The 23,576-nt window shown below is 45.0% G+C and overlaps 1 protein-coding gene across 1 annotated transcript; it reads left to right on the top strand.

Annotated features, from left to right (window-relative positions):
* The first annotated feature begins 360 nt into the window (after positions 1-360).
* Positions 361-21,306, top strand: mxd1 (MAX dimerization protein 1). Its single transcript, XM_062543126.1, has 7 exons — positions 361-648; positions 1,584-1,730; positions 2,451-2,550; positions 8,211-8,240; positions 14,620-14,734; positions 15,063-15,222; positions 16,626-21,306. The coding sequence occupies exons 2-7, from the start codon at positions 1,664-1,666 to the stop codon at positions 16,853-16,855; spliced, it is 702 nt and encodes a 233-aa protein (XP_062399110.1). The 5' UTR covers positions 361-648; positions 1,584-1,663; the 3' UTR covers positions 16,856-21,306.
* The last annotated feature ends 2,270 nt before the right edge of the window (positions 21,307-23,576 follow it).

The raw sequence follows: 23,576 nt of genomic DNA on the forward strand, positions 1-23,576 counted from the left end.
GACAACTTTATGGGTGTTGCTTTTATTAGCCAATCCCTAGTTGTATACAGTTAAGTCTTCCATTAATCAAACTAGAAGTTGAAATAAATTGATAAAATAATTGTGAATATTTAGGTCGTTATTTCATTCTCACAAATTCGATTGCTCGCCAGCTTCGAGTCAGTCGACGTGTTCTCATGAACATGACGAGCCGAAGTACTGTTATGGTTTCCCATTTGTACGACACCGATTGGGCCACTTCTCCAACATAATTAGATTAACTGGCAGTGGGTTTGGCCAATTGTGGGGCGTCTGACTGCCACTGCACCAATCGTAGTTCAGTCCACACAGAGCTTCTAGCTTGCATTTCTGCAACCGGTCGACAGTGTAGGCAGTCTGTGTTGAGAAGCTTACCATTTTTTGATAAACAAACCGCTTGCTTGGTTGCAGGTCGCCTCTTATCAGCCTGTGCAGCTCGAGACCAAAAAGAATGTAACACGTTCGAAGTCTTGCGTGCGATTTTATACCAGCCAGGATAGCTAGTTAGCTTTTCAAGTTAACGTTACAGTTTTCCTCCTGAAGTTACAATAAGAAACGAATCTTATTTTCACCATTCTACCAGCTAGCTAACGGTGACTAACTAGCTACGCATCTGCGACCAATTTCTAGGTAACGTCCAATACATGACTGTAAAAACTGCCAACATCAATAGTGTGAATGCTAAATAGAGCTGTTTAAACTTCAGCTGACTGGTTGTCATCAACACTGCGAAAATTATCGCGTACATTAGCTAGATACATTCGATATTTCAGAGACAGCTAACATTGCCTCGCTATCCTAGCATTCTTCGATAATCGTTTTACTTTTATTTCATTGACAATTAAGTCTGAAAACACGAACAGAACCATTTAGAGGTTACCAGCCGTTTCTGCCTGGGAATATCTTGTTTACTGAACTGCCTGAGTGATTGGCTACCTAGCCGGCTAGCTTGCTAACCACTCAGTCGAAGGAACCTGTCAAGAATAGGTTGCTTGCTAGCAGGCTGTTACCAGCTAACGTTACTCATTTGACAGTTCTCCTAGGCTACCTAGCTGAGAAGAGCCAGCTTATGGCAGTTGAAACGGTTTAAGTCTAACGATAGGGAGCAAAGACTACTAAAACTACTTCAAGGAAGTTACTTTGGAACAAATATTCAAAATAGATTCAACTTGGATCTTCAGCATTTCCTTTTTTTCCAGGCACATAAGCTTGTCGTCGTCTTTTTTTATCTTCCAAATCGCCAAATTTCCACTTAAAGAGCTAACATAATAGTGCAGTGGTTAGGTCTTGGCAACACTGTCAGGAATAATAGTGGAATGGGAATTTGATCAGTTAACAAGGGCATTCCCGTAGCAATCACTTCAAACCAGCAGAAGCTCTTGAGGAAGCGAATCAGCTAGCTTATTAGCTACTTAATTTGACCGTGCTTTTTTTTTATAAGCTGAAGCAACACATTGAAAACCCTGCTTGGTAGGCTTGAGACTGTATCTCGAAGCTTACATATCTATCACTTGTCACTGTGTGGCAGAAATAATAGAAACATTTTATTTGTAATCCCCTCCAAGCGGAAACAGAGTGGAGAAAAAGCACAGTTGTTTTCTCAATTCTGACCCGGATTGTCATTTTATCGGTGTTATTGTTGAAAATGGCGGCGATTGGAATGGTGCAGATGTTGATCGAAGCTGCAGAATACCTTGATCGCAGAGAGAGAGGTACAGTAACTTACAGACATTTTGCATGTTATGTGCATGTTGTGTGTTTGATTATTGCTCATGTTGATCTCAAAATGATGGACAGAACAGCTCAGATAAACTGCATGTCTGCCAGCCATGAAACGACTCGTGTCACTCAAAAGAAGATTAATGTTAGACTGCCCTGCTCTTTTATCTGTTTCAAACCTTTTAAACCATCCAGCTTTAGCTTGTAATAACAGTGTTTAGAATACACCCCCTGAGCAGAGGCTACCAGCATTACATCCACCATCAACCGACTAACGTGTTTTTCTGCAGGGGATTCTAACATGTTGTTTTGCTCAGCTCTCAAATCTTTTCCCAATGCATAAGACTGTCTGAGTGATGTACTTGTAATAATTATAATAGAGAAATATAGATTTATAATGCTTTCCTTAGTTATTCATGTTCAAATCCTGTTGCCACCTCTGTTTATTTTTTCCTGAACGAGACTGTCCTAGCGCATCCCCCTCCCTTCAATCTGTTGTGGTTTGGCTGGCTAGCGGGTTTACTCGAGTTCATATGACATCATTGACTCTGAACCATATTTTCCCTTAAAAACGTGTTATTAACAGTATCTAGCAAGAGTGAACCTTTGAGTAGTTTTGCATTTGAATTGCAGGTAGAGTTCATGTGTTCAGTGCACAATGCAAAGCCATCAGAGTCTAATGCCGCTTTCCACCCTGCTGTTTTCCTTTGCAGAAGCAGAACATGGTTATGCCTCTATGTTACCCTTCACCAGCAACAAAGAAAGGGACAATCTAAAGCGGAAAAATAAAAGCAAGAAAAACTCCAGCAGCAGGTACTTTGACCTAATTATGCAATGACAGGCCGGGGGTTTCTTTGGAAATTCTCCTCCTCCCCCCTCAGTGCACCACAGTGACAGAGTATCATACAACATGTTCATACAAGATGTGAGGCTCAGCTGGCAACACCTACGTCCCTGATACGCGCCACGCTTTGTTTTTGCAGTGCATGATTTAAACATAATGTCCTTTCTAACAAGCATCCTGTAATGGTGGATCTGTACAGGCAGCATGGCACCCTCCATGGGCTTGATTTGTATGTTTATTGGTCTGCTTGCTAGGGCAGGACTCCAGAAAGCTTGGACTTTGTAAATCATTATCATGTTTCATGTGTGAGTTAGTAAGCACAGCTGAAAATAACTGTATTCCTAATATTGTTTACACATTTTACCACCAAAGTACTGGCATGCTTTTGTATTATTGTGACCTATATTTTGATGAGCAGTGAGTTACAGTGAGCTGCACTATCCCTGCTACAGAAAAATAGCATTTGCAAGAAAAGTATCGCAAACCCAAAGTGTCAGGATGACTTCAGAGAGCTTATTGCCAGTGAAGGCCTCTCAAGAGTGTATGTGCCTCAAAGGACAGTGTTGTCGGCTGTTATCCAGATTAGGAAGATACCTAGCTGTGAAAGCAGCCACCATCATAATCTGTGTCAGGGTGTCTGTGCCCTGTAACTCTAGATAACTGGATATTAAACCTAAACCAGGGTGAAGGAGGAGGTCGACTCTATTTATGTCTGGAGAGTACGCAAGGTACCCTCCTCTGTCTTTTTGAGTGTATCCAGTTTGGGTTGTTCTTGATGTCGTTCTTGGTCTGAAAGCCAACATCATAATCATGCCCTTTATCAGATTTTGCCCAGTTTGTCTTTGAGAGTTCACAGATATGTTTGGGACTTCGTTTCTGACCTTTAGTGAAGAGCCACTGAACTGGCTCAAGTTGAGTTCACGTGTGCTTCGCTGTCTTAACAGTAATACTCTGCACGTGTTGCAGACCCCAGCTCTGTCACGGTTTGTAATTATCAGCATTCTGACCAGCATTCCCTGCATAGAGTGACATGGCACCAGTTCTCCCTCTAAAGGCAGCTCTCTTCAAAATGAATGTGGCGTTAGCCTAGTAAAGCTTCAGTGTCATGAAAAAATCTACCCATTCATCACATAAGGATTACAGTGCAGTCATTTGTTCACGTTAACGACTTCATGTTGAAATAAATTGTCGCCAGATATTGTGTCTTATCAATACATGTTCACTAGCACTGTTCTTTGGCCCACAATCTTAACCAGTAGGTTGATGTCCATCATTCATGCCCACATGCACGTTGTTGTGCATGGTTAGCCTATGATGGACTTTCTTGTAATTGGGGGATCTTATCCGCAGCATTTCGTTTGTAGACCTTTGTGTAATATGTAGGGCAACCCCAATGGAAGACAGGTTACTGGTAGCTGCTGCACAAGAGCCTGCAGTACTAGCTGGTTTTGTCTCCCCGTGGCTGGTGGGGGAAGGGAATCGGGATGTGTGTTAGTTGTAGTGCTTTCCCAATCCCTTCCCCCTCTCCTCTGCTCTCCTCCGGCAGACCCAGGCAGCCACCAACGCTCCAGCTCCTTCATTATTGAGATGAAGTCCTCCTCCTCCTCCTCCTCCTTCTCCTTCTTCTGTTTCCTTCGTTTCTAGCCGGTGTATACAGTCAGGCATGCAGTCAAAGAAGGTCTCATAAAATCCCATTTAACTGTGGGGATCCAATACACATCTGCACTGAGAGCACTGATTGGGCTGAAGCTGTAGGTGTAGCCTACATATGAAAGAATAATATATGCAACATTGCTGTTCTATGTGAAAGATCTCATTACCCTGTTCACATAGTCCAGTAAAAATAGAACTGTCCAATTTCTTACTTTGCAGAAATGACTATGACGATGATTTCTTGGCAGCTAGCAATAACATAATATACATCCCAGAATCTAAGAAGTGTTGTGTGATATTGATCTACGTGGTGGACACACTATGTCCAAAATCTACTTTTATGGCATATCACATCACATACTGAGCTGACTTTTTCAATGCCACAGACCAGCTGTTCTATTTGATCCTGGCTTTCCTGTTCCGTTAGTATATTCAGGTGTCGTACACCAGTACTTTGTTGTTGACACATTGAAAGATGTCAAAGTCTCATTTGAATCTCGTATGAAAAGGTCGCCGTCACACTAGATATGCAAAGACTAGGCTACTTGTTTCAAAACCCCCCACTGGGTAGAGCTCCAGTTCAAAATGGTGTGTTGAAGAAGATGATCCCCCATGACAAATAGTCTAATGACTTGGGCATATCAGGCAATATCTGAACCAGTAAAATGGTACCCAGATCTGAGGGACTGTACTCCCCTGATCAACCAAGACATCACAGATTTTGTCAGTGTATTTACACACATTATTGCTTTCCCTACCCCATGCTGATGTTACAGAACAGCACAGAAAGGTGAGAATTGAAGATGATTGCGTTGACTTGCATACTTCCAGTGGTGATGGCTGAGGGATGCGCTTCATCAGCTCTCGCCTTCACACAGGCGTTCCCCAGGGCTGCATCCTGAGACTCCTTCCTCCTTTAATCCCTGTACACACATGACTGTGTGGCGAGCTAATATGACCATTTCTACTCTCAGGGTTGCTTACCATTCCGCAGCTGTGGAAGGCCTTGTCCCCAATGCTAATAGGAATTTCAGGATTTTTATTATTATTATTATTAAATTATTATTTATTTAGGATAGAGTGAAGGGGGTGGGCTGTTTCCAATACCCAGGAATCTAGCTGACAGGATTAAACAGACACAGTTCTGCACACAAACACAAGATTTTTCTCAGTGGAACTTCTCCTCCAGGTCAAATGTATCCTAAGTAAGGATTTAGCCAAGGACCCCAAAAAGGATATCTTAAATGACCCTTGATCGTCACACACACGACTCGTTTAATTCCATTTAATTCTCATCTGCAGTACCTTGATCTACCACTAGAATTCACAGGCGCAGGCAGCACTACAAATGCCACTTATGTCTGTGGGCATCGATATGTTGTAGTTATAGGTTAGAACACACACACACACACACACACACAGGTAGATAGATAGATAGATACATAGATACATAGAGCATATGCACATACTTCATGGATTTGTATGTAGCAAAATACCTATCCCCTATCAATGCAGTATGTACACACACACCCTTGCACAAACACTTGCAGTCTGTCTAGCCTATCTGGCAGGCAAGCATTTCACTGCAAGTTGCATGTACATACACTGAAAGTAGTAAATAAAAACACTGAACTTGTATGAAGCTAGAGTGAATCTCGAGTAAATTACTTCGAACATGGTACAGAGCATATAATATGGACATATGGTAAAAAATAAAATGATAAGATACAAGATGGTGGGAAAATAAGGTTTTCTTTATTTGCATAATGCTTATCATTGTGGCATACTGTTGTGTTGATATTTTGAACTGGGCTCTGGAGTATTAGGGAGGGGGAGCAGTGGTCCTCTAATGAACGTAGTCATCTGGCCTGTTGTGTCACTGGTGTCCCCGTCCCCTCCCCTTCTATGTCTCCGGTTGGAGACACACGTCAACCCAACCGGAGCAGGAGACCACGGACTGGACGGGGCCCCTCAGTCTCTCTTTGCATTCCGCAGCCACATGGCAAACCTGTTGCTCACTCACTCACTCACTCCACCCCCCCCCCCCCAAATGCATATTTACCTTCATGTCGCCACTGCTGAACCAGTAAGCCAGGCCCACTGGCCTCTGTGCGGGGTTCCTATGGGGGCATGTTGCCCCCTGTTCGTGGGGCCAGGGTGATTTATCTGCGAGCGGACCGGGCGATGACACGAGTCCAGCGCTAGAGCCCAGAGGTCGGGTATTTTTGGAGTGGGGGTCACTGGACAGGCTGGAGGGAGAGAGAGAGAGAGAGAGAGAGAGAGAGGGTGTCAGATGGAGGTGTGGAGGGATGGAGAGTGGAGGGTCTCTTGGTCAACTTTGCTGCGCCATTCTTTTCCTTTGTTGAAAGGTGTCTGGGTTGCTTGCTGCAGTGATGTGCAGAAGTCTTTACCCTGGCTGTAAGGTTGAGAGACCGTGAAAAAGCTCACTCCTTATTGTGGAGGATTCAGACCGTATCTCTGTGCAATTAATCGAATTAATCAATTAATTGTGATTATGACTTCTAACAATTATGAAAATAACATAATCAAAATTTAATCTACATTCAGTATCATAACAATACTCTCCTTTTGACTTGAGTTGTTGTTTTTCCTGCTGGATTATATTTAAAATTCAATTTAAAAATGTAAAATTTAGATTTTGATAGTTCCAAAATTGTGAGTAATCACGTTTACTTAATAATCGTGATCTCAAAATAATCGTGATAATGATTTTTACTATAAACGAGCAGCCCTTCCGTATCTCTGTTACCATTCCTCCTCTTATGTGCACCTCCTCCTAACACACCCCAAACACCATGTTCATTCTGGGGTGGTGGCCAGGCAGGCATAGTCGTAGACGTACTACGTGCCTCACAGCTACCTTGTAGCCAAGCCATCTCTGTGCTGTGTTTTTAGTTACTGTTGCTAAGTTTACCCCCTGGGTCCCTGTGCATATGTGTGTGTGTGAAAAAGAGGGGGAAGGTATAGAAAGTACATGTGTGCATAAAAGGGAGCTGTAAAGAGAGGAAGTGAGGGACTGTATATGTTATGGAGATGAACGTTTGTTTGTTGGTTACCGCACAGTATGCACACAGTACATGTTCATATGCATATGAGGGATGAGATATCAACATTGTGTAGATGTTGAAAGAGATGTTTAGAATTCAGATGTTTCCTTTTTCAAATAGACAGACCAGTCCAGTACCTACTTTACTACGGCTGTAGCCGTCTACTTGAATGTCATCCTGGTTTTATTTTTAGAGCCCCCACTCTGCATGTAGCACGTAAACCATGACTGTGCTATTTAATAATAGTTTATTTAAGCTTCATCTGAACCGCAAATCCGAACAAACATTTTGTGTGTGTGTGATGGGAGGGGGGGTGGCATGTATGAAAAGGAAATTTCGAAGAGTGTGTATGTGGGTGGGTGGGTGTGATTGCGAGATAGATAGAGAGAAAAAGAGAGTGAGATGTGAGTGAGTGTGTGTTTGCAGGCATGGCTGAGTGCCCTCTTCATTTCTTCTTAAAAATACCCCTGACCGACCGTCTCTCTGCGCCTCGCTCATTTAACGCTCCCTCGCTCCGCGCTGAGCCTCCTCCGTCTCCACTCCCACACACTCACATCCCAGCTCCAACTGCCCTCGGTGGCACCTAATACACACACACACACACACACACTCTTACTCTCTATCCCTCTAAACAGGCAGGTCTCTTCTGTCTGAACTCCCACACATGGACTCACACACGTGTTTGTTAGAGCAGTCTGTAATGCACACATGTGTACACACATGTACATGTTGTACTTTTTCACCTCTTCGCTCATCCTACAGTCCACTGAAGAACCAGGGGGGGACAATTGAGTATTTGAATTAATCTGTAGCATGCAGGCTTTAGCAGGCTCTGATTCATTCACCTTAGTGAGATTCTAACCTCTGCTCTGCTCTCTGTCCTTCCCTCTCCCTCTCTCTCCCCACAGATCGACACACAATGAGATGGAGAAGAACAGGTAGGACACAACCGTGTCTGTGTGTGTGTGTCTGTGTGTGTCTGTGTGTGTCTGTGTGTGTCTGTGTGTGTCTGTGTGTGTGGCTGTGTGTGTGGCTGTGGCATCATTAAAAACTGTGTTATGGATTGTATGTAGAGGGTTGATTCGGACAGAATGAAAAGTTAATGAACATTCTGTAATGTAAAATGACAGTTTTGCTGCCTCATCTCCCTGTTACTCTTAATAATATGATCAAAAACATTCATCAAATTGTGATGAGGGAGTGATTTTAAGGAATGAGTGTACAACAGGTGAATGATATTGATGATGGTGGTGAAGAGGAAGGGTTGTATTAGCCGAGTGTCTTGGCGTGAATGGTGACGGCGACGGTGGGTTTTTTTTTTGCAGCACTTTTTTGTTCCATTTATGGCAGTAGCAGTGGCAGCACTAATGATCAGGGCTGTCCCCCCTCTGTTGCTCTCCTCTTTTCCACTCCTCTCCTTTGTCCCTTTCCTCTCCTCTGTTCCTCTCCTCTGTTCCTCTCCTCTGTTCCTCTCCTCTGTTCCTCTCCTCTCCTCTGTTCCATTCCCCTCCTCTGTTCAAGTTCTCTTCTCTCCTCTGTTCCACTACTCTGTCCCTCTTTTTTCCTCTTCTTTCCTCTCCTCTGTCCCTCTCCTCTACCCCTCCTCTACCTCTCCTCTGTCCCTCTCCTCTGTTCCTCTCCTCTCCTCTCATCCCCTCTCCTCCTTGAGCCGATCTGACTCTCTTGGCCCATGTGTAGCCCTGCTCAGCTGGGCTCAGCCAGCAGACAGCCTGAATAATACATGCTAGCAGCAGCTCGGCAGAGTGTGTCTGGAGCCCTTGCACACAGGATCTTCCATGCCACACACACCACCCCCCCACACACACACACACACACACACACACACACACACACACACACAGACCCACTTACGCACCGACATGCATGGCTACACACTGTCACACATGTGCAAATTTACAGGACACCCGGGCCAATACAAGTACACAGTTGCATGTATTTGTGCAGATAGTTTTCACACAGGCACAGCATGCTTACACACACACGCGGACACACACACACACACACACACACACACACACATGCACACAGTTATACTAACAATGCATGGCAGCTAGCTTTACACGCTGCCCTCCTGTCATCTTCCTTTGCCAGCCATCAAAAGGCTCAGTGATGCCTCCCCCTATCCATCTGCTGCTGCTGCCCGCCTGTCTGCCAGCCGGAGCGCCCGAAGTGACTTAGACCCCAATGCCCTGCCCTCCCCTGTTGCACATTTATTCAGGCTTTTATGTCTCTTTGTCACGACTCTGTCGTCTTCCCCCATCACACCGTAATGGAGTGTGCGGGAGACCAAATCAAAAACAAGGGCCTGAACTCAAATCCGCACAAATGAAATGGTGGATTGCACACGCTCTTGCACACAGAGGTGTAAAACTCCGGCTCTTCAGTTCAATAGATCAGCTAACTACAGTAATTTCCCACGTATAAACCACATTGTGTATAAGCCGGAGGGCAGTGTTTTATGCAAGTTAAAAGAAACAAAACCATATTAATACCATATTAACTGTCCCTGTGTATTAACCTCATAGCTGAAGACATTTTGTAAAATAAATGTGTACGCTACGGCTAATAGTTGGGAAATTACAGTAGTGAAATCACCTGCGTTAATCACACAGGTAGAACCAATCCACGGCAGGACTCTTGCTTTCTGAAGCCGGACTTTTACATCCCTGCTTGCACACACGTTACATCAGCTGTTTGACATGGAGCTTTTCAGAAGACTGTGACAAATTGCTATGCACCCAGTTTCGAGCATAGTTTGAATATGAAATGCACCAGTGGAGTGCACCAATGTGAAATTTCTATGCAGATAATTACAGTTGACCAGTTCTCTATGGCCTGCCCTTGACCAGTTCTCTATGGCCTTCACTAGTAAAAAAAGTTGCTGTCCATGTTATGTGTAGTGAAGGTCACATATGGAGCCCTGCATTTATTTATTTAATGTAACAAATGAGTAGTCCTGCTTTGAATTGGAAAGGTCACTGCTAAACTAAAGGATGTGAGTAACCTATAAATGTTCTGTGTCATTTGGATTCACCATTTAAAGAACACAAAGTTATTCAAGGGGAGATCCGACGAAGAACAAAAACAATCGTCTTTTATTTAGCTGAAGTTGCTGCAGCCAGGCAGCTACAGCGCTACACTCTGGGGGCATGAAGCGAACATGGGGGCTCAGGAATATGCCCCCATGAGTGTAGCGCTGAACATGGGGGCTCAGGAATATGCCCCCATGAGTGTAGCGCTGAACATGGGGGGGCTCAGGAATATGCCCCCATGAGTGTAGCGCTGAACATGGGGGGGCTCAGGAATATGCCCCCATGAGTGTAGCGCTGAACATGGGGGCTCAGGAATATGCCCCCATGAGTGTAGCGCTGAACATGGGGGGGCTCAGGAATATGCCCCCATGAGTGTAGCGCTGAACATGGGGGCTCAGGAATATGCCCCCATGAGTGTAGCGCTGAACATGGGGGCTCAGGAATATGCCCCCATGAGTGTAGCGCTAAACATGGGGGCTCAGGAATATGCCCCCATGAGTGTAGCGCTGAACATGGGGGCTCAGGAATATGCCCCCATGAGTGTAGCGCTGAACATGGGGGGGCTCAGGAATATGCCCCCATGAGTGTAGCGCTGAAGCTGCCTGGCTGCTTTAACTGCTGGCAGCAGCAACGTGAGCAAGGCAAAACCAACAGTACTCGGTGACCTGGAGAGGCGGAGATCTATGTGAAAAGTCACCAGATTTCCCCTTTTACATATAACCAAGAATGCATGTGTACCAAGTGTACGTAGTTGTACTTACTGTCTTATAGGAGATTACGCTGCGTAAGAAATAATAGAAGACCTTACACTTAACTTGCCTGCACATCCTCACAAATTGTCTTTTTAAACAAGTATAAATGTGGTTTTATCAGCTGCAAAATGACATGTAAATGCGTGAATTCCACCTTTTTTGCCTTCTGTGATGGGCAATTTCATAGAGCTGAAATTATGATTAAGCTCCACCGAAAGCTGTTGTTAAAATGAACCTAGTTGGACTCTGAAAATTGTTCACTAGTACAGTTCAATTTGAAACTTTTAATTGGTTGATACATTAATACAGATTGAGTTGAGAGGCAATTAAACACCAACAACCCAATTTCTTAGCAATCAGAGACTCCCTACCCCGTTCACTGTAAATGCGGATGGTCACCGCTGTGTCACAATCATTCAGCCTCAGCGGCACACAGCCCTGGGAGGCTATTTCAGCCATTTACAGTACAACCTGTGTGTTCCGATTCTACAAAACAGCACTACATGTGCTGCTTTTCCGCCTGAATCTTGTGCCAGTCCTCTTTCTACTTGGCTCTAGCTTGACTCTCCACTTTTATAAATATCTAACAGTATTGTTCAGTGAATAATGCATCGACCACTGATATTCATGCACCTCTAGTAATTGCATATCAGACCTTCATGCTCTGCTTCACTCGTCCCCCACGAGGGGTCCCCCCGACGAGCACGAAAGCTCAGGCTCATTAACACGGCAGACGTTAAGGTTAAGACATTCGTTTCTATGGCCCGACCGTGCACAGTGTTAAGGGAAGGAGTTTTTACACCCAAGAGCCTTGTGTACAGGTGCTCAGTTCTGCCACAGGAGATCCACTCTCCTGCATGTTTCAGCCTCGACTCAAAATGCCACATGCCTAGCTGGTCATTATTCAAATGCTACAGCAGCGTGTTGCCAACTTCATTACAAGAGCAATGGACGTAGTGGGGTTTGACTAAAAGGACTGAACACGTGCAGCAGCCAGACGGAGGTTTGAACATTCCAAAGACTTCAGACAGAATTTGAGACGTCATTCTCTGCTTGTTTTCGATGCAGCATAATGAGCCCCAGGCCCTGTCTAATAACTCGATGCATTATGTATATTTGGTCTAAAAAAAAAAAAACCCAACCAGAAGCCCAGTCTGCGTGGATGCTTTTAGTCACCAGGGACCAGACAAGACATGTTGGGTTGGTGTTGGTCGTAACCGGACCCCGCCGGGCCCGCAGGCCTTGCCTAGCTTACTCTCATTTCTAGGGGTCAAGGCAATTATCCAGAAGTCAAAGTGACAGAGGGCAGGTGACGAAGGGAGACTGCACCCCAAGAATGTATAGCCATAGTCCAGATCAAATTCTGTTGTGGTGGCCCATTTTTTGCAAAGCTGGCTTGAGAGTATAGCCACCAATGTTTGATTGGTAGTTACATTTCAGTGTCATCAGTGATGGCCATCCCAAATTGATTTTACCTCCAGTATGGCTGGATATGTTGAGACTTGTTTACTGTATGGGAACATTTTGTTACCCATTTCTCTTTGCTCAGAGCAGAGAATCAACGTCCATGATAAATGGCGCATCCCACCCATTTTCCTTGTCTCTGTCTAGGTGCCTCTCATGTTAAGTTTATACGTCCTCCCTCGCTCCTCTGGCCTCGATCCTCACTGATCTACATAAAGAATGATGGGGCTCAGAGCAGAGAATCAACGTCCATGATAAATGGCGCATCCCACCCATTTCCCCTGTCTGTCTGTCTGTCTCTCCCCCCTCTCATTCTGTCTCTGATCTGTGTGTGCTAGACATGCTGTAGTCGCGTGTGTCTGTGGGCGGATGGGACAGCCTGCAGTTTTTCTGTGTTTAACAAACACTAGGCTCCCTAAGCCCGGTGATATCAGCCGCGCAGTGAAGTTGTCAGCAGTAAAGTTATGTAAAGCCTGTCTGGTGCCCTTTGGACACACCAGTGGAAAGCAAGACAGGGGAGGACGGGGTGGAAACCTTCGCCCCTTGCTCTTCGTTACATTGCTCTTGGAGTGTGTTTGCGTGCCTTTGAATGAGGGTCAGGATTGAGTGAGTGACAGTAGTGTGTGTGTGTGTGTGCGTGCTTGTGAACAAGAGGCTGTGACCAAATTTGTGTGTGTGTGTGTGTGAGATGGAGAGGGAGAGGAAGTGAGTGAACAAGGGACAGAGAATAGCGTGTGTGTGTGTTTATGTGTATCCTCCAGGTCTGTTGACCTTTATTGCCAGCCAACTCCCAAACTCATCAGTCTGGCTTTCTCACGCAGTTTCATATTAACACACACACACACACACACACATACACGCTCACCTTCATTTATATCTAGTGTTGAGAGCCACCTTTCTTTGTGCTGTTGTCCTGTAATCTTGACCGGCCTTGAATTGGACGTGTCACCTGAGCATAGTGTAGAGTCAGCAGGAGATTGAACTCAAGAATAGCCCAAGTGCCAATTTGTACCCAAGTAAAACTCCATTTTCATACATGATTGGTATCAATTCACTGTTCACTGTTCGTCATACCGATGCCAAACACTCCCTTGGAAGACACATATAATTTAGTATTTGCACACAAAAACATCAAACTGGCTTTAAATCTCTCCCGAAGCACAATGCTCTGAGCCACTCTTCAGTGTTATGATTCATATAGAGAGCGAAACTACTGTTTGTTCTGCATGGAGTGCGCACACACACACACACACACACACACACACACACACACACACACACACACACACACACACACACACACACACACACACACACACACACACACACACACACACACACACACACCTGCACATACGAGCATGCATACACGCACACACGCTCTCAGGCACTAAAAGCGAGAGGCGGTGACCCCCCCGCCTCCGTGCGTATACAGTGGCACCAGTGCTGTACTTTGAGGCGGTTGCGTAACAGGCGTCATGTGATTACTGCCACCCACCACACCCCTAGCAGCTGCCAAAACCGTCAGCATAGACAGCACTGACAGAGAGAGAGACACTGGGCACACAGGAGAGAAGATGAGGAGAAAGAGAGAGAGAGAGAGAGGGGGGGGGGAGATAGGTTAAAAGGTAGAAGCATAGAGCCATAGAGTGGTGCCACAAATAGAAACAAAAATGGAAGCGTCTGACGTGAACCTCTCCCTCAATCAGCGTCCATATGCATGGACATGTACTGTCCGTACTGTTCATGTCTGGACATGTTCTTGTGTCTGGTGCTTTACTACCATCCAAAAGGGCAATAGAAAAACACCATTAAGATAAACCTGTATTTATGTGCAAGTAATACATCTAACTGAATGAATCAGTCACAGGAAGAAGGTTAAGAGACCCTTTAGGGTATACTGTTGTCTGTGAGAGTGTTGTGGTCGGTCTGTCTGTCTGTCTGTCTGTCTGTCTGGAGTGTTCATTTAAATGTTGCTTGTCTGTCTGTCTGTATGTCGGCGAGGTAACCATTTGAACTCAGCTACTCTGTCTCTGTCTCTGTCGCAGGCGGGCACACTTACGGCTGTGTTTGGAACGCTTAAAATCACTCGTACCTCTGGGACCAGACACCAACAGGCACACCACTCTCAGCCTGCTGATGAAGGCCAAGGAACACATAAAGGTGTGTTAAATTGTGTGTGCTTACAAGTGCGAGCCTGTCAAGGGGCCTGTTTGTAGATCAAGGCCGCAATAAAAAGCTGTATGTGTCAGTGGGTGGGAAAAGTCTGTTTACCTGATGTATGCTTGTGTTGCAGAGATTGCTTTTTAAACATTACTCAAAGCCTTAGCCCAATCCCTTTGATGGTCATTTTCTGAATCAGGCTTATACCGCATTCACCTGTTTGTGCTTGCGTGGGTGGGTGTGTTCTGCTTTTCATATGTGTGTGTGTTTTGTGTGTGTGTGTTTTGTGTGTGTGTGTGTGTGTGTGTGTGTGTGTGTGTGTGTGTAGCGGTTGGAGGAGGGCGAGCGGAAGGCGCAGCACTCCATCGAGCACCTGCAGAGGGAGCAGCGGCACCTGAGACGCCGGCTGGAGCAGCTGGGGGTGGAGCGCACGCGCATGGACAGCACGGGCTCCACCGTCTCCTCAGACAAATCAGACTCAGACCAGGGTAAACACACACACACACACACACACACACACACACACACACACACACACACACAGAGAAATGTGCAGACACCAGCGGCTGCATGGTCTTCAGACAGGGAGGGATCACACAGACCAAGCATAAACAATGCACAAAGCACCCATACATACACACACACACACGCACACACACACGCTCAGACGCACACGTACACACAGCCATAGACATTAATGTACAGACAGCGCGGGCGCCGCTGTCAGTTTGTTTATAACAGACTCTTACCAAATACACACAGACACAAACACACTCACGGAGTAATGTATACAAACATACTTATACAAAAACGTACAGGCAACGTGGGCTCCACCATTTCCTTAGGAAAAAGAGACTCAGACCAGGGTAAACACACACACACACACACACACACACACACACACACACACACGTATACATCTGGACACAAATGTCCATTCATTCATTTGCATGAACATGGACAGCACTATCCTATCAGCTCGGTCATATCAGACAAGGCACACAGTGATATAGTTTAGCGAGGCAGCGTGATTATTGTCGTCAGCTCAGACAAATGAGCCACTGATAAGGCTAAAGACATGCGCACATGTCCCCCCCCCGAGTTTAACCTTTAACTTAGCACAGGCTAATCGCAGTGCAGCGCTGTGTGCTACTGTCCTCTTAAACGTTATCAGACGTCTAGTGTTCTGGATCGAACTGAAACTGAAATAACTGGGAGTTGCTCTTAAGGCTGCACTGGTTTATGTGTTGACTTTGCCATTCTCTGTCATTTTGCAGCTCTGCTTTTATTCTGCCATAACTACACTTCAATCTACTTCTGAGACGTGCACAGTATTTTTCCTGTTCAAATAATGTCACAGAGGCCACAGTGAGAAGGGCCACATAGTTGAGTTACCCGTTTTATTGTCAGCCGAGTTTCAGTCATGCACTGAATTCCTCCCCTAAGTATGGCCGGCTGCCTGTGATTTATTTCTGTTGTAAGGTTTTTTATTGTAAGGATAACAAATATGAAATCCCAAGTGCTCTGTTGATGAAATTTCTGTTGTGAAAAAACCCTGGTCTGGTCTGGCCCTTTAGCCTACTTTTCTGGATGCATTTCATCAGAACCGCTCAAAATTCTAGGAATACTTAAGCTGCCAGCATAGTTTAGTGTATATAGAGTAAACTTGCACTGTGCAAGTACAATCTTTTGGCCTTTGCGATATCAGCCATTGACACAAAGCCAATGCAATTAAACTAAAATGACGACCTAAAATCACACCTAATACATGATGTTTGTTAAATAATGGCAGAATATTTGAGTTCCCTTGATTAGAAGGTAATGCTTGTTTTTTTTGTACATGTTTGTTAACTTCTTTGCGTGTGTGTGTGTGTGTGTGTGTGTGTTACAGAGGAGCTCGATGTGGACGTGGACGTAGATGTGGACGTGGACGTCGATGTGGAGGGCACTGACTGCCTGCTGGGCGACCTGGAGTGGAGCAGCTCCAGCGTGAGCGACTGGGACGAGCGGGCCAGCTGGCGCAGCAGCGGCAGCGACGAGGGCTACTCCAGCGCCAGCCTGCGCCGCCTGGCAACCCCTCAGGAGAACAGCCCCAAGAGCCCTGTGCTGGGCAGCCTTTAGGGGGCGTGTCAGAGCATCTCTGATGCCCCCCCCCCCCCCATCTCCCCTTACCACCCAATCTCCTCTGCCCATTCGCGCACACACACATATACACACACACATAAACACACCTAACCCCTGAAGGCCCGCTCCCTACTCCCTACTCCTGTACGCCGCCTCATGCACTTCACTTGCTCAGCTTCACTCAGCCCTTACAGCTGCTGCCAATGCCAACAACCTGTCAATCAGTCCAAGGTGCCCCCCCCCCTCCCCTGCCCACATGCCCACATGCCCACATGCCTAGCACAACTCGCTGCCACCCGTCACCATTAGAGCCAGAGCACACAGTCAGTCTCGTGTGTTTATGTGGGACCTTATCACCTCCGTCCCAGCCAGAGGTCTTGACCGCTAGCAGCTAGCTCCTCCTGGTCGAGAGCAGAGCCGGTTTTGAAGATTCAGCTACTCCTGTGTTGTTTGCCAGCCAGTCAGCTTGTAAGAATCTCTCCGCTCCCTGCCCCCGTAGCCAACCCCCTGCCACCTGTCCTTAACAGGCAGGGCTTCAGTTGGCATCCATTCCTGTTCACTTTCTCCTCTGCCCCCCCCCCTTTCCCCCCCAATACACATACACACAGATTCAGTCACCTCATCTCCTCTCAGACAAACAAACAAACCAAAAAAAAAAATGCAAACAAACAAACAAACAAACAAACAAACAAACAAAAAAAACCATACCTCAGCCAGAGAATGTGATCGTTCCCTTCACTCACTGCCTGTCTGCCTGTCAGTGTGTGAGGGGCCACTTCTGAGCCTCTCGGCTTCAGCCAGCACTAACTTCCTGACCGCCTCCTCTCCATCCTCGCACTCCTCCCCTGCCTGTGCTGACCCCTCCAAACCCCCCAACTTCCCATCCCATCGTCCCCCAGCTGCAGGTGCGGCACACACAGGGCTGGGTCACCTGACCCGCAGCTGACCTATCAGAGGATGGGATTTTGCACTTAAAAAAAAACGATAGAGTACGGGAAGGCCTTGTCCGGGTCAAGAGCTGTGCATTTGTTGTTGGTTTTTGTTTATTTTCATTTCTTCTTGTTATTTACTCTTCGTCCCCCATTTTGTTTTTATGTTCTCGTCTCTGCAAAGGGACTGCAGCTATTGTAGTAATGCACTGGGACTTAGTGTTTTTAGCTAGTCTTAAAAATGATCTACCTGCACTGTCCCTTGCCCCCCCCCCACACCTCTCCCATGGGAGTTTATAGACTCTAAGCACCAAGTGTGATGTCATCGCCTCCTTCAACCACTAGATTGGTGTTTCCATGGCAGCAGTGCTGCAGCAATACACACCCACCAACCAGGTGTTTTTCTTGAGGTGGATCCCCAGTTCAGGTGACGTGTACTTTGAACTGCCGAGAGATAGCAGGCCTGTTTTAGCCTCTTTATGATTTATCAGTGGTTCTTTTGATGATTTCAAACAAATTATCATAATTTATTATATTTAATGTTGCCTAACCCAACGCTTTTACACACACTCCCGCTGTTGAAATTTTTTATAGAGAAGGCATTTTGTTTATTGAGAACTGTGTGCAGCATGAGATTGTAAAAGAGCATTTTTTGGAGGGGGTGCGGGAGGATTTGGAATAGGGCTTGAACATTTTTATCAGGGTGCTCCATCTCTTTCTCTCCTTCTAAAGACAGTGACGTTTGTGTGTGTTGTGTGAGTGTGTGTGTTTTTTTTTTTTTTTCATGTCATCTATCCAATGGATAGAGAAAGAGAAGGGAAAGACTAAAGCAATCTTAAAAGCACATTCCACATCAGACTGAAGAGGGAGCAGTCAAAATAACGCAACTATCATGGTGGGTGAGGACATGCCTGCTTGTGTGTGTGTGTGTGTGGGATGGGATGGGGTGGGGGGGTGAATGGTTGTATGTAGTGTGATAGATTACAGTAAATGCATGGGGATGCAGGAATCGACAGAATTCACCCAGAGGTCACCCAACAACACAAAGGGGACCGCTGACTTAACTTTGTCCTTAACTTTGTCGGTTGCTGAGGCTCAATGTCACTGTGCGTGTGTGTGTGTGTGTGTGTGTGTGTGTGTGTTTGTGTATGTGTGTCTGTCTGTCCTCAAAGCTGTACAGTACTGCACTGCAGCACCACTCTTTCTGTCCTGCCCAGACTGCTCGTTTGTTATTTCTGCAAGATACAGTCATTTTTATGTAAATAGTTCAACAGAGAGAAAGAGAAGATATATCTATATCAAAGTATTTATATTTGATCAAAAATACTTTAAAAAAACAAATATATATATATAAAAGTAAATTCATATATATACATATATATATATATATATATGGATATTTAAGTAGGAATTGCCTTAGTAGTTTTGTTTGTTGTTCCAGTTGTGAGGTTTTTATGTGAAACTTATTTTGCACACAGCATTGTGAATCTATTTGGCGTTAGAGCTGTTTTATACTTGGAATATTTGTGTACATCTAGACCTAGAACACAGTGCTATTTAGAATGAAAAACATTTGATCGGTTTTGTTGATATCAAACGTTTCCTACATTTTTTTGTTCTTGTACACAAAGGATATATTACAAAAGTCCTCTCTAACAAACAAAAAAAATGCAAATAGCTGAAAAACGGAGACTTAGGAGACTTAATTTAAAAAAAAAAAAGTTTATATAATGGGAAAAGGAAAGCCTTGTTGGGGTGCAGTAGATGATGCTGCTGGAGTGTAAGAGTCGTTGGTGGGTTAAGGCCCCTTTGGAGTGCCTGTGAGGGTAGAACAGGAAATGGCTCCTCGTTTGCTGTTCCTCCCCTTAGTTTTGGCAGTGTGTAAAATGGAGGACACGCGGGGATACGGATGAGCCAGGGAGTGAGAGGAGAGAAGAGACTCCATATCTGAATGTAGTTAGTCATCCTCTTCCCAACTCATTGCCAGTAGGACCTCACTCAGCCTGCAAAATTCTCAAGAACTTGAAAGAAATGCACCAAAAAAAAAAAAAAAATGATAAACTAAAATGTATTGCTATAATACATATTATTATTATTATTATCATTATTATTATTGTATTAATATTATTATTCACTATTTGTGTGTGGAATGCTGCTTCTTGTGTAGTTTCTTTATCAATAAAAAAATAATAATATATTAAAGTTTGAAAAGTAAAGATGTAGCCTTGGGAATTTTGGATATGTCAATAGCATTAGTGGCGGTTAGCATTAGCTTGCCTGATAATGTGCACCCAGCTTCTGGGTGCGTCGGCATGATTTGTATCATCTTGTTGAAATGTGATTTTTGTGCGCGTGCCGTCACTGTCTAACAGAAAGAGAGAAAGAGGGGTGGGGGTTGAGGGAGGGGAAATATCAGGGTTTTTTTTTTTTTTTTCTGTGAATATGCTTGGTATTCGTTTTACTTGTTACAAGTAAAAAAAAAAAAGGTGCAGAATGAATCAAAAAAGGCTCTCACTCTCAAAAGCTGTTCGGTGTGAAGCCATGTCATGTCTTAAAGCCACCAATGCACCCTCCCTCCACATGAATACCCTGCAAAAACACACACACACACACCCACGCGCATTGTTATGTGCTCCACCCCCCTGCCCACCCCATTGTTAGCGTGGTCCCGTCCTTTTCATCTATGGTGCAGAGAGTCAGGTTTGGCTTTCCCCAGCCTCTCTGTAGACTCCTTTGGAAGACCTTTTTGGTGCTTCGACATCTGTCCTTTGCAACAGATGTGGGATCTTTGAAAAAAAATTACTACTGTATTTATTAATGATGGAAAGAAATATACATGCCCAGAGTTTGCTATCGCTCCGTCCCATCACAGCTATGGATGTCACCGTGGGAAGCAAATGTCATTTTGTTCTCTTCTGTTTTTGTATATATAGGTTTATGTGCATAGGGTACAAAATGGCTGATGCCTTAAAGACACGCAAAATGTATGGGATGAATATAACGTGACAAAATATACGTTTATGGTTAGCAAACGGATGTATATCAGAAAAGGTCATTCCTGCCTGAGACTATGTCTCAGCTGTGTTGCTCTCTCCAGATGCACACATGCATACACACACACATACATACACAAATGCATAGACACAGGTCGGAACAGACTCAGGCCTCAGTCAGGTGTGAGTCAGATGTTTGTGTCTGCTGTAGAATCAAAGATGGACATCTTTTTGTGCTGTCACTTTTTAGAATTGGACAATTTGGATGTTGAGAAAAAGAAATTCAATAAAAAACAAACAATGTTTAAAAAAAAATCCCCTGATCTCTGTTGTTCTTATTAATAAAAAGAAAGTCAATACTAGCAAACTGTAAAGTTTATTCTTTCCAAGCACTAGCCACTTCATTCTTTTATGTTTAACCGTTAGTATCCTGGATGGTCAGACAACTGCCAACCAAGTGTCCATCAAGCTGTTGTAGGGATTCCGGAATTATAGGCAGAGCATATTTGGACTACAAATCCCTGGCAGTGGGCAGGTGAAGTGTCCTTTGCTCATTTGCTAGATTGGATCAGGCATGGCTGAAGGACAGAAGGCTTGGTGTGAAGTGTCCTTACACTCTGTTATCGACAAGTCTCGATAACTCCATTAGATTCACCCTATAGCAAATCCACAGTTATATCACCAGAGTAGATCGAAATGGACATGGTTTTGATACAATACTATTCTCCCTCAAGCCCAGGCTGCATAGCTGATGGCTGTTTCACCAGCAACTGTTGTGTAGACACAGTGGCATAATGAATCATGCATTCGTGTTGAATTCATATCTGAAGGTCACAAAAGAAAGTGATATTTGATGACTAATGGTTTTTCAGCGCTGAACTGTCCACCTTAGATTAGCCAGTTCTCCATGTGCTGTAAGGTTTTGATGTTTGACTGTCAGGAGTAGAACCCCATTTAGACTTCTGTTGGCGTGGTCTGCACACATAACCTGAACCTCTTGTCCATGCTTGACAATGCATCTAGGCTACATTGAGTAGCTGCAACATGGTTGGCTTATTACATTTGCATTGGCAAGCAAATGTACAGAACAGGTGTGCCAAGAAGCATACCTGTATGTGTGACATAATGTGCTTAATTTTGCCAACCACACCAACGTGATGGTACCAGAGGTACTAGGCATGCCATTTCAGATGCCTAAGAATCGCATTAATGTGGTCACTCATGTTTTAACTTTTGTAATCCATGACAGTCTAGACACAGGGCCATGGCCTAGAACATTAATTCATGTTGTTGTAAATGCCTGATAAGACTGTAGGCATGTATTTGGGCCAAACATTAAATAACATTTGTTTTTGACTATTTCCTGTGGTTGAAGTGATATTGTGTGCACAATCAAGATTATTTCAGCACATCAAGTCTGGAATACGTTTTAACACCGGCCTGTTTTTATCAACACACTGCAGTAATGGAGAGATTGAGTGAGTGAGTGAGTCAGTCTGTGTGTGTGTGTGTGTGTGTGTGTGTGTGTGTGTGTGTGTGTGTGTGTGTGTGTGTGTGTGTGTGTGTGTGTGTGTGTGTGTGTGTGTGTGTGTGTGTGTGTGTGTGTGTGTGTGTGTGTGTGTGTGTGTGTGTGTGTGTGTGTGTGTGTGTGTGTGTGTGTGTGTGTTTACACAGTGTTGCAGAGGTCAGAGTGCATAGGTGCCTTTCAGGTGTCTCCCTCTGCCCCTGAAGCTGTCTCAGATTAGTCAAATCCAGCAGCTTATCCTGTTCATGCAAACTCCAGTCGACAGTGACCTTCATCTCTCCGAGCTGTGGTGGCCCTGGGAGCACAGTGCTGCTGCTGCTGCTGCTACCGCTACCACCACCAACACATGGCTGGGTCACTCATCTCACTCTCGTGCTGAGACATAGCTGCGACCCACTGCTGCAGTTGCCCTCATCTTTTGCCTCAGATACAATAAAGTCTACAGTAGGAAGGTCCTGGGAGTATAGCGACAGTCAGACAACAGCGCAGAGAAAATCAACTGTGAGACAGCAGGTCATCAGAATGTGGCCTACACACCAAGCACCAGGCAAGCATGGAGTGTCATTTATGTGATGACTATGTTTCAGTTGTCCTTGCAGTTCCAGTCAAGATACCGCAAAAATGGCTCTGGACATCTTCAGCTTTTGATGTTTCTTGCATAACCTTATCTAATAATGTAATAAGTGGATCTCTACTTTGATCACTTTCATAGTGGTCTGACAGTCTCACCAATCCACCACAAACACAGCCCATAAGACAGTCACCAACCCTCAGTTGTGGACAAACACCCACACACACACACTACAAAATCATACAGGCCGCACGGTTCAGTGATATATTTAACATTCACTCTGCATAGCAATACTGTTACGCAGCCATAGCACAAGTGGAATATAATGAACCTAGTGACAGCAAACAGCACAGAGTGTGGATGTAACACTGCTAATCCTCCTCAGCTGCTAACGAGCCGTACGCCACATAGAGGAGTGCAGCAAAGCCACAGGGCCTACTGACAGATGGAGCCAACAGACCGACTCTTCCCCGAGGATCTCCAGGGAGCGAGGGGAGGAGAGCAAAAGCTCCTCTGAAGATGAATATGAATCGCCTGGTCACGTTGCCATATTTAGGACAATGCGCTGGAGCGGCATGCTTGGGGAGGATTGAGTTGAGAGCACAGGCAGAGAGAAGCTTATGATTTATAGGCTGGGTTTCCTGGCTGCCCAATTTCAGAGAGGGTTCCAGTTCAAGATAGGCTAACAAATAAAGGATTG

Source organism: Sardina pilchardus, chromosome 8 (genome assembly GCF_963854185.1).
Source record: "Sardina pilchardus chromosome 8, fSarPil1.1, whole genome shotgun sequence".
NCBI lineage: Eukaryota > Metazoa > Chordata > Actinopteri > Clupeiformes > Clupeidae > Sardina > Sardina pilchardus.